This window comes from Manduca sexta, chromosome 28 (genome assembly GCF_014839805.1).
Source record: "Manduca sexta isolate Smith_Timp_Sample1 chromosome 28, JHU_Msex_v1.0, whole genome shotgun sequence".
NCBI classification, from domain to species: Eukaryota; Metazoa; Arthropoda; class Insecta; order Lepidoptera; family Sphingidae; genus Manduca; species Manduca sexta.
The window spans coordinates 15,740,661-15,754,457 of record NC_051142.1 but is presented as its reverse complement, the minus strand read 5'-3'; the positions used below and the strand labels follow the sequence as shown (position 1 = coordinate 15,754,457).

The 13,797-nt window shown below is 37.6% G+C and overlaps 1 protein-coding gene across 1 annotated transcript; it reads right to left on the bottom strand.

The window, feature by feature from the left end:
• Positions 1 to 128: 128 nt before the first annotated feature.
• On the bottom strand, positions 129 to 5,633 carry LOC115456210 (zinc finger protein 62 homolog). Its single transcript, XM_030185172.2, has 7 exons — positions 4,867 to 5,633; positions 3,992 to 4,126; positions 2,980 to 3,197; positions 2,397 to 2,516; positions 2,051 to 2,151; positions 1,346 to 1,877; positions 129 to 962 (listed from the first exon to the last, which is right to left on the bottom strand). Exons 1-7 carry the CDS (start codon positions 5,433 to 5,435, stop codon positions 877 to 879), a joined length of 1,761 nt encoding a protein of 586 aa, XP_030041032.1. The 5' UTR covers positions 5,436 to 5,633; the 3' UTR covers positions 129 to 876.
• Positions 5,634 to 13,797: the final 8,164 nt, after the last annotated feature.

Below are 13,797 nucleotides of genomic sequence, written 5' to 3'. Positions count from 1 at the left end.
ACCTTTTGAGGCGCGTGCAAAACCTAGTTCATATCAAACCACTACAACTCCACCATGTTAACGGTATTCACATTTGCAAGACAGTAGCGCGAAGTCTCCGCAAAAGGGACAAAATAAAACGCAGGTCCATTATATAATTCATTTTAAAATATAATACATGTTAAAATAAAATACGTGATGCGTTGATGTGACGCTTGGCGCAGTCGTGACCAAATGTCTGGTCACATTGTGATGTACAGCGCTTGGTACAAAAATATGTTTTTACAACGATCATTTAGTGCCAGTTCTCTATTTCTTTACACTTACACATAATAATATGTAACATACCGGCATATTCGCCGTTAAAATCATATTCACAATTCATATGACAAATGCAACATTCTATATGAAGATACTGTACACTATACTGTTTGTTCGGTCAACTAAGTATATCTGTATTCACTATGTTATTGCTTTTGGAAGAACACTGCCCGTGTAAAAAAGCACAACTCATAAAAGTCACTTTATAAAAACTTTAAATTAAATTCCAGTCAAATAAATATACAATTATATACCATCAAAAGAAAAGAAAATATTCCCAGTTTATTTCTAGAGTAAATAAATTAAATCACAAACAAATTTTTGGTTAAATATGTACTTGTAAGTTATGCTTTTTCTATGGGCAGCAGAACAGCTGTTGCAAGCATATGACATACTATTGCATGTTACAAATTCAGGTGCGTAATCATACTAGACTTTACATACACGTGTTATAACTTTTAAAATACAGTTCAGTTCGTCGTATAGGCCGTCTGCTCTCATGGCGTGAGTTCGACTCCCGAGTCAGCCCCGCGTTGAGTGACAGCTCCGAATATTTCAACTAGTGCAGCGATGCAGTCAGTGAGGGAACTCCGGCCTAAGCCCGAATTCGGCCGCGTACGCGCCTGACCACGAACTCGACGTTATGATGGACGTCGACGAAGCTGCAATGTTGAATTTATATAAACATAAATAATGCATTTGCACACACTGTGACAAGCAAAGAAATTAATATGCTTTTACATGTATATATGAACAAATACAATCTAACATCAATATTTTAAAAGTTAAGTTAAAAGGTACAAAATAACAAAATAAACTAAATACCAGTGTTCTGCACGCACACTGACGTAAACACATTGTAAACATTAACGATTATAAACGAAAATACACATACATACAAAGTAATAAGAAAAATGACGCACAAACAAAACGCCAGTCAACAAGTGTAATTTAAAAAAGGTAGCTACTTTATGACATCTGTCTGTTGATTCAAACAGCCAACTGCTGTGTCGATAATAGTGTATAGTATAAAACATCTACTTACATAGATGCGCAATGAGTTTTTGCGGTGTGACAGGGGTGGCGGGTGACTCGGGGCTGCGGTCCGGCTTCGGCTCTAAGTCCAGCTGAGTAGCAGTATGAGGGGCCCTCGCCAACGCCTGAGCCTTCAGCAGCTTGCTCATGGTATTGCGCGGCGTAGGCGGTGGTCGTTCAAGCGTGCGGCCGTGCGCCGACGCCGTGTGCCGCTCCAGCATATAACGCCGCTCGAACCGCTCCGGGCAGAAGCCGCAGCGGAACAGGCGGCGGCGCGGCGCGTCCCGATCACGACCGGTGTTGTCTGGCGCGTGCGCCTTGCTGTGCGCCGCGAGGTTGTACCGCTCGGAGAAGCGCTTGCCACAGACGCCGCACTCGTGCCGTTTCTCGCCGCTGTGGATGCGCTTGTGGCGTTTCAGATGCGAGCGGGTCATCAGCGCCAGTCCGCACACGTCACACGCGTGCGGCTTCACGCCCGAGTGTGACAGTTTGTGCATTTTGAATGATGATGTGTGGATGAAGGACTTGCCGCAGAGGTCACACTGAAAATTAAAAAATACAATTCCGATCACCTAAATTCAATATTTATGTATTCATAAAATCAGATACCGTCAACAGTCTAAGATGTTAACCATAAAATACATTTAACGGTTTTATCAATATAATGTATCAATTAAGAAAACCCCAATTAGAAAGAAATGATTTTTTAATTTACCTGATAGTTAAGTTTGCCAGTATGAATGTTGTTATGCCTCTGCAATGCATTCTTAGATGGGAACAATTTGTTGCACTCCTCACACTTCCAGTCACTTATTCCTGGACATACAACACATATTAATACATGCCATGTTGTAAGAACAAATCGACAGGGCAAATATAAAATTACAAAAGTGATGTTGAAAAAGAGTTATTTAATGTTTAATATATTTTTTTCAAATCAGTTAACTATAAACTGCTACACATTAAAACGAAATTTCAATAACACAGCTGTGACGGCCGCCATAGTTTCATTACCCTAGTGCTCCATATGTGCAATGACTAAAGGTGTATTGTTTGGTTACCCTTGTGCATGGCGATGTGTATGTCGCAGGCGCGCTTGTGTTTGTAGTGCGCGCCGCAGATCTCGCAGATGTAGGGCGGCTTCGAGCCGTCATGTTTCTGCTTGTGCTGTTCCAGGCGGACTGAAACACACCATGACAGGCGATATAGTAAATTATACATACATAAACTACTATGACTTAGTAATGCAATGAATAATACATGTATAAGCGATGAGTACATACAAAAAAAACTCAATCTCAAACTTTAAATCAAAACTCTGGTAATCCTTTGCTTATATTAATTACAACTAAACAGTTTATTTAATATACATTAGCCATCTAATGACAAATAAGTGCAAGCGATGGGTACATTTAAATTTTATTAAAAAAAATCACTTCTAGATCTTCACTTATATTAAGTTAGTTACTAAGCACTTTATTATATGATATGTCCATCAGCTACTCTTTAGCATTGCTGCGTTGAATGATTATTTACGTCAAAGGAAGTAAGGCAGAACATTGTTTAACTATAAAGTGGTATGTATGAATTAATTTTCATTGTAACTATTTGTATACATTAAACAATACAGTATACATGACTCACTCGGTGATGAATACCGCGCACTGCACTGATCACACTGGTGCATAACCTTCGGTTTCTTTAGTTTCTCAGCTGATAATAACTTGGATTTCCTTTGTTCTGTCACTTTTCTTTTCTTTGTGGATTTATCAACAGGCTCCAATAAGCTGGACTCCCCGTCGAAATTTTCAAATCCTATTTGCAAACACGATTCGAAACCATTGTTGTATGGACTTTGTGACCTGAAAATTGATATAATGGGAGACTAATGACTTTAAACTATTTTACGTAAACATAATTATGAAAGTTTAATAAGGCTTCAGCAAGCATTACTTAAACATAATATCAATAAGTATGTGATAATGTGGGTATGTTTAGTGTGAGGGGACTGTTCGCGAAAACGAAGATAGGTGATAGTTCTTAAGAAGATTGATGAATATGGAGGAAGCAAAATAATTTTGCTGTACACCAGAATCAAGCAAAGTGGTAATTCATAGTCTCTGCCTACCACTATGGGATTGAGGAGTGTTACTATTTATGTACTTGATAATGCAAGTTCCTGACACAAAAACACTCAACAAAATCACTTTGCATAATAAGTATGCCACTCTTTCATTCCAAAAACAATCATTGTAATACCAAATATAACTAACCAGGTATTAAGTTTGATATTAGACGAATAGGATAATAGGAGCTAGGATAGCTTAGTTGGGTATGGAATGGACTGCCAAGACAAAAATCCACAGGTTAAATCCCATGGGAACACACCTCTGACTTTTCTAAAATAATGTATAATAGTGTGTATTCTTTGTGAATTATCACTTACTTTAACAGTGAAGGGAAATACCATAATGAAACCTGCATACCTGAGAAGTTCTCAATAAGAATTTTGAGGGTGTGTAAAGTTTACCAATCTGCACTAGGCCAGCGTGGACTAATACCTCTCTGTAGTAGAGGAGGCCTGTGCCCAGCAGTGGAACATTATAAATTACAGGGCTGATATTACTATATATTATAAATAGGATAATACTCTAACCCATCAGCAGAATCCTCAGTCTTGACGTCTCTCAGTACTGGGTTATCGTTCAGTGCATGCTTGCTGATCTTGTGTTCCATCTCTGCCTCAGCTCCACCGGTATCTCCTTGTAGTCCGCAAATATCACATTCCCAACTGAAATGTATTTTATATTGTTGTTAATTATAATTGCTTTTTATTTTTTCATTGGGGCAGCAAGGATGTTAGAAAGCAGTTTAGGTTTTTGAAAAGTATGGGTCAGATGATTACTGGGACAGATAGTAAATAAAATGTATTTCTAATAATATTATGTAAAAAGCTCTCAACAAATTCTCATATCCACTATGAAGTACAGTAAAACCTGAACTTCACTAACTTGACTATTGTGAACCCTTATTCCTGGTTCCTATTACAAATTATGCCAGTTTTTTTTTTTTATTTTTAAAGCCCTCATGCATCTATTTACTCAATGCCTGCTGTCCTGAAACCGATCCTGTCATTTAAAAATAATAAATTCTTTTACATCAAATAAGAATGCACTGATTCACACAGTTTTTCTTAATCACACCTTCTGTATAAGTTCGGGGTACTAATCTCCCCTTGCAATGTTACTTATTTTGTATCTAATTTAATGTAACAAGACAATTAACAATTATCAATGCTTAGCTATTTTGGCACCTGTAGGAGTAACATGCAGTAAAAAAATCACAGGGATATTTATATAGTAGCATTTGTATAGTCAATGTGACAGCAGTAGTATCAAACAGGAAAAATGTACATTTTAATTACATTCTATGACTTATTATACAGCATCCCGCACATACATTTCATACTGAGACATTACTTACAACATGAGGGAGGTGCTAAAATGTCACAGTGCACAATATTATATTCACCTCTGTTCTATCTTAGCCACCTTTCGTTTCCCCGTAGTGCTTGGTTTCTTTTTCTTAGTGTGCACCTTGCGCCGTCGCTTCTTCCGAACCAGTGGCTCGTCCTCGGAATCCTCCTCCAAGTTGGCGAAATTGACTGACTCGTCGTCATCATCGTCATCCGCTATTTCCGACTTCACAGACAGTTTCATTTGAGACATTCCATTTTCAAAGAGCGGATTCTTACTGATAATAGCTTCGAAAGTCTCCTTCAACTTCGTATACTCTATTTCGGCCTGTTCCAACACGTTTATCAGATCGTAGCAGCTTTTGCATATGTATTTGGAGCAGTTGTGTGCGTCGGTGAGGTTCACTTGGGTAAATTTCAAGAGGAATTGATGCAGCGAGGTCCCAGAGGCGGTGGTACTAGTGCCGTAAATATCATGACATTCGCGGGTGCGCGTCACGCACAGCAGGCACTCCTGCGGCTCCGACTTGACGTCCACCTCCTTCTTGATGTTGTCTCCCACAGCCGTTAACGCTACGGCCTGCTCCACTTTGTTATCCGAGTTCATTGCACTTGTTTCGGCCATATCGATACCAAGGGGTACGGTTAAACAAGTATACTTTTTTAAGGAAAATACGCAACGGTTAATGTAAAAGGCATCTGGGGACAAGACATCGTATAAATCGCAACAAATCAATTCGTGTAATTCACATCTAAATACAAAACACAAACGCGATTTGATATGTCACCAGGACTTATTTCCCCGTTGAGTTTGACATATGTCTCAGCTATAATCTATGGACCAGCAAACTACACGTGAAAATAAAATTCATAAACAATAATTTTGTCTTCCATGAGATATAAAAAGTAGGCAAAATATTATTATAAAATTGTAAATGTTATTCAATACAATAACTTAATTATTTCTCATTCTCATTATAAATGTGATATATTATGCATTTGTTGCATACCAAAGATAAAAGTTTGATTGTTATAATTGGTTGAACCTGAGGGTTGAACGCATTAATCTCCTAAGCTTTTAACACCGACTCTGGAAATATTACTGTCTAATAGGAATCTACGTTATTTCAGAGATGTATGCACCTCTTATGGGCCGTATTCTTAGTTCCGAAAAAAGATTTAAACGGTTACGAGCCGCAAACAATCTATGTGAATAAAATGTGTCCAACAACGTGTGTATCAGTATATAATGTGTATTAAATTGTCAAAACACAAAACCTCCTTCATGCATTTTTGTTTTGATAATGTCAATGTTATTGAGCGGTGGAGTATAAGTACTATATCTACTTTAAATCAGGTGGCCTACTAGCTCGTGTTTTAACCATATTCTATTCTCAGTAAGATTTATTAAATGGTCGAAATAATCAAGGATTCAAATATCTAGTGATATAGCAGCTGTCGTCAATCTATTTGACCAGCACATTTATATTTAGAAACAAAGTTAATTGAAGACAATTTCACGACCGTTTTCCAGACTAGTTTCATGATAGTTTGGCGAATTTATGACTAGCAGTTATTAAACAAATATATAATACTAGCGTTTCCCGCGGCTCCGCCCGCGTTATAAAGTTTTTCAGGCTAAAGTTTTCCGTTATGAAAGTAGTAGTTTCCCGGGAGCCTATGTTCTTCCCAGGATCTCAAACTGTCTCCATACCAAATTTCATCTTAATACGTTGGGTAGTTTTTGAGTTCAACACGTTCAGGCAGACAGATGCAGCGGGGGACTTTGTTTTATAATATATTTTTTAGAACTTTTTAAGAGGAACAATCCCGTCATACACCATTGTTGCATAACTTTAACCGTTTACGCAGCGCTCGCAACGGAAGCTCTCAAAACTAATAATTTTTCCCCGTTTTTGCAACATGTTTCATTACTGCTCCGCTCTTATTGGTCATAGCGTGATGATATATAGCCTATAGCATTCCGGGATCAAAGGGCTATCCAACACAAAAATATTTTTTCAGTTCAAACCGGTAGTTCCTGAGATTAGCCATTACTGCTCCGCTCCTATTGGCCATAGCGTGATGATATATAGCCTATAGCAATCCACGAATAAAGGGCTATCCAACGCAAAAAGAATTTTTCAGTTTGGACCGGTAGTTCCGGAGATTAGCCATTACTGCTCCGCTCCTACTGGGTATAGCGTGATGATATATAGCCTATAGCAGTCCACGAACAAAGGGCTATCCAACGCAAAAATAATTTTTCAGTTTGGACCGGTAGTTCCTGAGATTAGCCATTACTGCTCCGCTCCTATTGGGTATAGCGTGATGATATATAGCCTATAGCACTCCACGAACAAAGGGCTATCCAACGCAAAAAGAATTTTTCAGTTTGGACCGGTAGTTCCTGAGATTAGCCATTACTGCTCCGCTCCTATTGGGTATAGCGTGATGATATATAGCCTATAGCACTCCACGAACAAAGGGCTATCCAACGCAAAAAGAATTTTTCAGTTTGGACCGGTAGTTCCTGAGATTAGCGCGTTCAAACAAACAAACAAACAAACAAACTCTTCAGCTTTATATAATAGTAAAGATAACTAGGTACAGCGGAATGTAAGCACCCGCCTAAAATCAGCGCCCTCGCGCAGTGGTGGTAGCAGTGGTGGTGTCACGGCGGGTGGTCACTACGCGCCGACCGTTACCGTCGCCGTCGCGTCAGTCCACGGAGTGTACCGCACGCGACTTCTCGCGCCCTAACGTTATATTCGAAATTCGAACCCACGCGAATCGCACACCTGCGTTACGTCGTGAACTTATTGCGCTCTAGTAAAGTGATTATAGGATATTTAGTTATATCTATAGTTATAGTGGATTTTGTGGTTTGTTTAGTGTCATTAAAAGGATTTATTATTTTTAAGACGTTTCGAAAGAGGTGAAAACGTTAGTTTTAATTTATATTTATGAAAGTTTAATTAACGGGCTTGAGGCAAAGGCAAAATATTTGCATAATTTGAATTACCTAATAAGTATATTTTCCATTGCAATTAAATTAAAACATACACACACTTAGGCCTTTTTTATACCCGAAGGGGTAAGCAGAGGTGCAACTACTGCTTTATCCTTTCGCCGTGTATAGTCTTTCCCATGATGTGATAGAGATCCATCGCCATACCCGGCACAAACTCCATACGCCTCGATAAATTGAAGAGAATAAACTCAATAGTACTTTCCCCGACCTGGGATTCGAACCCCATAACTCAGAGCGGTAGTCATCCACCACCGATGCAGTCAGCTAAATAAAGACTTATTGTGAAACTGGGCACTTCATCCAGATAACGATGAGCGCCAACTAGACCATAAACAGTAATAATATCATCCTGAATTATATATTCTCTGTGGCACAAAAACGAGGAGAAAACAAAACCAAAAAATAATCTGTATGGCACAATACACTCTAAATTTTAGGTATCAAGGTCTATAAAGCCCAACAAGGACTCTAGCTATCGCAACCAATGATAAAGTAGTATTCCCACTGTTGACTGGCTTCTTCTAAATTTAAATAATTGAGCCATGCATCAGCAACGCTAAAATATATTACCCATTGCTCAGTCTATTACAATTATTTACACAACAAATTGCAAAGAATTTCGGAATCATATGCAAGCAACCAACGTAGTTGTTATTATAAGCTGTTATAACTTATTTTTAATTTGCTCCCAGTCTTAAATGATGAGACTGTCCTACGCAGAGACACCAATTTTTTAAAAAGTTTTATAAAAAGTTTTAAATAAAGAAATGTCGCGAGCAGTGGCGGTAGATGAAATTTTTCGAAAGGGAATCCGACATAAAATATAGGTAGTAACATGCCTAAATGCGGTCTGCAAATCGTTCTAATGATAATTAGATTCTACATAAATTTTATATAAAGGGAAGCCGGCAGGAATCGGGATATACGAACCCTTCGTCACTAGTCGTGAGTAAATAATATTTTAGGCTAAGAAACAATACACTACCAAGACTTCGAATACGTAAATAAACAGAAATAATTAGTTGTTGTAAAAGGTTCAATATTTCGAGGAAAAGATTTCAACGAATACACGGAAATTGCTGCACTGAATACTGTTACGTCACTACTTATTTCAGCCAACGTATCGCCAGTCTCTTATAATAGCGTCGCAAATTCTTCTGTTTTGAAAGCGATGAGACCCTATCCATTTATCCTTTGTGGAGAGTTCCGTTTGAATAAATATAGTGATTTCAACGGGCTTACACTTGCGACATTGTAGTCCATATCTCCTTGACTTGACTTTGAATGGAATAGATTTCGGCGAATTATGCCCAAGTATGACCATAGGCAGGGGGGCCCCCTAAATATAAGATGAGAAGTTAACTTACGCGATGTATGAAACGAAATCTTTTTTGTGTGAGTTTTGGTACAGCATGGTAGTTGGTATTATTTTATAATATTTTATTCTCAAGTGCCATAAAAATTTATCCTATTACGTGTACACAATTATTACATGTGGTGACATATTATATAAAAAGTTGTTAGCATACATAATATTACTGAATTAATAACTATTTTAACCAACTTCAAAAAATAAAGTGGTCTCTACACGCCGCGTATATATTTTTTTTATTTGATGTTACCTCAGAACTCAGTCATTTGTTAACCGATTCGGAAAATTCTTTTGCTATTACAAAAAAATTGCATCCAGATAATTCCAGGTCGATTTGTTAAAAAAATCGGTTAATCCTTTTTTTATTAAACTAGAAAAAGTATGCTATAAATGAAATTGCTAATTTTGGTTTCCTATGACTTTATCAGTTGTGTTTTTTGATAATCAAATTATAATGTCACATCACCTAAGTCTTTGCAATATTTAACATTAGCATAAGTATCTAAAAAAAACTCTACGATACTAATACGTATTTGAACTGTATGATTGCAGCAATTAGCCCATGAATACATTAACGTAACTGCTTCACCGTATTTGTGTTTATTTCACTATGACGTCTAGTTTAATGGTAAGCCTACATATTTCAGTCAAAAACCACTTTTTTCTTTTTTATATACTTGTGTTTTCAATTTAACTTGTGATAATGTACTGCGAAAGATTTTTTTTTATTACTTGTAGTAGTGGGTCTAGAAATAGTGGTGCAAACCGCAGACCTGATTTCGTATCACAACTTTTATAATAATATACAGAGAGTATATTATACGATGTGATAGTGTGTTATAATTATTACTTACCGATTTATATGAAACTGTAACAATTGTATAAACGATCGTTCCTCCTTCCACATCCACATATCCCTCTCCAAAAATGTCACTTATATTATTAACACGAAAGTTAAAACGGTTGGTTGTTTGTTAGAAATAAAACAGAAACAACTGAACAGATTTGGATGAAGTTTCGCATACTTGTGGACCATGTCTGGGAATTGACATACAGGCTACTACTACTATTTAATAAATAATGAAATTTTTGATAATAGTAGCAGGACAGGCTTTTTAGTTTTTACGCGAGCGAAGCCGCGAGCAACACCTAGTAATAAATATCATTAATAACTTTAAATTTCCGACATAAGACTCATCCTAGAAATAGCCCTTGTGTATTTGCCCATAGAATTAAAAATCGTAAAATTCTCTAGCCTGGGTAACAGACAACAATCGGACTTCATAGCCAAAATCGTCCCCTGCCACCTGACGGGACTTACGCTTGACCGCGTTTTGTTGTCGTGTTGTGGGGTTGAAGATGGGTCGTTGACCTATGACGTTCGGAAACGTTAAATCTGATGATTTTCTGCATCGACTACCAGAGGTCTTTGATAACGGAGTTATTAGTTTAGTAAAATCCAAAAGTCAGTTCATTCTTCATTGCTATTGGCAAATAGTATCAGCCAGGGCTGTCTTTTGGATAATACAGGTATTATATACCGTCCCACTGTTGGGCACGGGCCTCCTCTACTACTGAAAGGGATTAGGCCTTAGTCCACCACGTTGGCCTAGTGCGGATTGGTAGACTTCACACACCCTCGAAAATTCCTGTACAGAATTTCTCAGCTGTGCAGATTTCCTCACGATGTTTTCCTTCACCGTTAAAGCAAGCGATAAATCACAAAGAATACACATATTTTAGAAAAGTCAGAGGTGTGTGCCCTTGGGATTTGAATCTGCGGACATTCGTCTCGGCAGTCCGTTCCACAACCAACTAGGCTATCGCTGCTTGGCTTAGCTTGGTGTTTATTGGCAAATAAATTTGCGTGATACGTAGTTAGGTCACATTAAGGACTTGGGGCATTTATTACATGACAATACTCTATGATGTGAAGCCGTGGCGAAGGGTCAATATAACCTGATTTCTGTCGGCTTCTCTTTCATAATTTATGTAAAATGTGTCATAGAAACGATTTGTAGGCCCTATTCATGCATGTTAGTACCTATATGTTGTGTCGGGTTCCCTTTAGGAAAATTTTATCCTTCGCCACTGATTTGATGACAACTTGAGATTTTTTTTAATTGTTGCGACACTGAAAAAAGTCCTCTAATGCATAGGCATTAGTGAACTTTGAGTATAGACTCAAAACTGATGAGTCACCAGGCACTATTAATTTCAATTACAGCCTTCGAGATTCAGGTATCCTCAGGGTAACCATTCACTTCTGACAGATCGGCAGCTATGTCAGATTCGAGGCAAGTTTCCAACGGTTCATTTTGTTACTAATCTATGTATACTGACATAGGTATATAAATATATACGTATAAAGCTGAAGAGTGAACGCAGTAATCTTAGGAACTACTAAACCTGTTTCGATTTTTTACACTTTAAGAAGTTCCATTACTCTTGAGTGCTATAGCCTGCTTTTCATCCCGGGGAAATTTATCCTGAATATCTTTTTTACGCGGACAAAGCTTCGGGCAAAAGCCAGTAAAAAAAAAGAAACTAGGATCCGTATTATGTGTATTGGTTACCATAATAATGGCATTGTAATGTCTATAATTCGATGACGCTACACAGTGATGTGCGCACGAGACGAGCGCAGTGGTGCGTGTTTAACTGGGTCTGCCCGTTGTGTGGCGTCACCGTTCCGCCTCGCTCCACGACATCATCTATGGTGTATCCGAGGTATAATAAAACTTACTGGACCTATTAGTCTTCAACTCTTAAAATACCTCTGGAATATATCATAACCTATTTATAGATTGGTACGAACTTTTTGAAGTTTTGGATTTATTTTAAACCTATAAAATATTGCGATAATCTGATTCGACTGTCAAGCTTTTTAAATTCTCAATTCGATGTTTTGTTTTCATTGATACGACGCATTTGTACTTAATTCTTAAATAGAAACATCTTCAAAACATCAACGGTAATAGCGCTAGATGCATCTCAGCCTACTCCATAAGCTTACAAGTATGAGATTATCAACTTTTGAAGAAATTTTCCTTGATCGTGATTCACTGTTCGCGCAACGTAGAGGGGCTGTGCGCGCGACCATGACGCCCCACGTTACCTGATCGCGTCCATCCGCTCATGTGTATCGCTGGTCGCCGGTCGGTCGCCAGTCGCGCCGTCACCGCAACTGCACCTGCCGTATACCAACGTAAACCAACATTGTTACTCAATAACTTCACTTGAGTAAAGTGAACGTAGTCCAAGTAAAAAAATATTTTATCTTAAAGATTTGAATAATTTTTATATTACTAATTGACGAGATGAGTTGCTCACCTGATAGTAAGCTTCATGTATAGCGAATAGTAATACAATAGTACAGTGACATCATAAATAAAATGATATAACAAAGTCCCCTTTACCTACTGGCTGTCTGTATGTTATAGATTTTCTCAAAATCTACTGACCGGATTTCTATGAAACTTGGAGATAGGTAAAGACCGTGGAAAGATTATAAGTTACTTTCTATCCCGGAAAAATATATAGCGGGACTTTTATCCCGGGAAATTCCATCACGCGGGCGACTCCGCGAGCTAGCTAATCATAAAAGAATCAAATTACAATGTATTAACGTTCCCTATGAGCTCCTCAATCTGAAACATATAGAACTTAACGTATTTCTATCCTTCAAACTAAAACAATTGCATCCCCATCAACAGAAATAATCTACGTTTAAAATAGACCTTTGCATACGCCATACTACAACGTAAATACTAATAATCTATTTTAAGAAAGCCCCAAATTGTTATGGATATCGATTTAATTTTACAGTGACCCAGTGGCCTGTTCTTACCCCATGTTCCCACGACAAGCGCCTCGCACCTCTGCAAACCATTAATAACTCCGTTATCAACTCGTTAAAGTTTTTCATACATTATCCATTGTAGTATTTCTGCGTAACTGTTTTGTTTGCATGCTCTCCGTACGGTAATGTACTTGAAACATTAAAATGTATTTCTTAATTCGTCAGTTATATCATTACGTAGTTAGAAATCATATTATAGAGCTATTTACAATTCGTTTGAAGATAATATTAGCCTCTAAAATTCGCATTAGTACTCGTTAATACTCAAGCTGTGGCTTACGCTGCCTCCATATACGCTATTCATAAGAGAATAGATATTAGGAGAGCCAGTTGATGGTTTATTGCAAGACATTATTATATTTGTAATTCGTGCTATTTTGTAGATAAATTTCACGTCTCCTGGCCAAGTAATAATAGGTATCATAATGATTATTGACAGCCAAGTTATAAACTTTCTTAACAATTATTTTAAGTATTGCATTCTGAACTAATCAATTCTTTTTCATTTATCATTAGGTACATAAAAACTTTGCTTGTTAATAAATTTGTCAAAGAATTGATCAGAAACCAATATTTAAGATCTATCTGTACCAACTTTTTCGCAAATAAAGAATACTTTCACTCAAGTAGGTATTATAATATGTTCAGAATAGTCTTATTTTTAGATTTTCGCCAAGGCCTTCACGTTTCAACACTGCTACCCAGGGCCGTTCAATGAC

Coding starts and splice junctions, on each gene's coding strand:
- LOC115456210 (XM_030185172.2), bottom strand. CDS start 5,435: ATGGCCGAAACAAGTGCAATGAACTCGGATAACAAAGTGGAGCAGGCC. Junction 2,152..2,396: donor ACACATCGCCATGCACAAGG/GTAACCAAACAA, acceptor TTGTATGTCCAG/GAATAAGTGACTGGAAGTGT. Junction 1,878..2,050: donor CTGGCAAACTTAACTATCAG/GTAAATTAAAAA, acceptor TTTAATTTTCAG/TGTGACCTCTGCGGCAAGTC.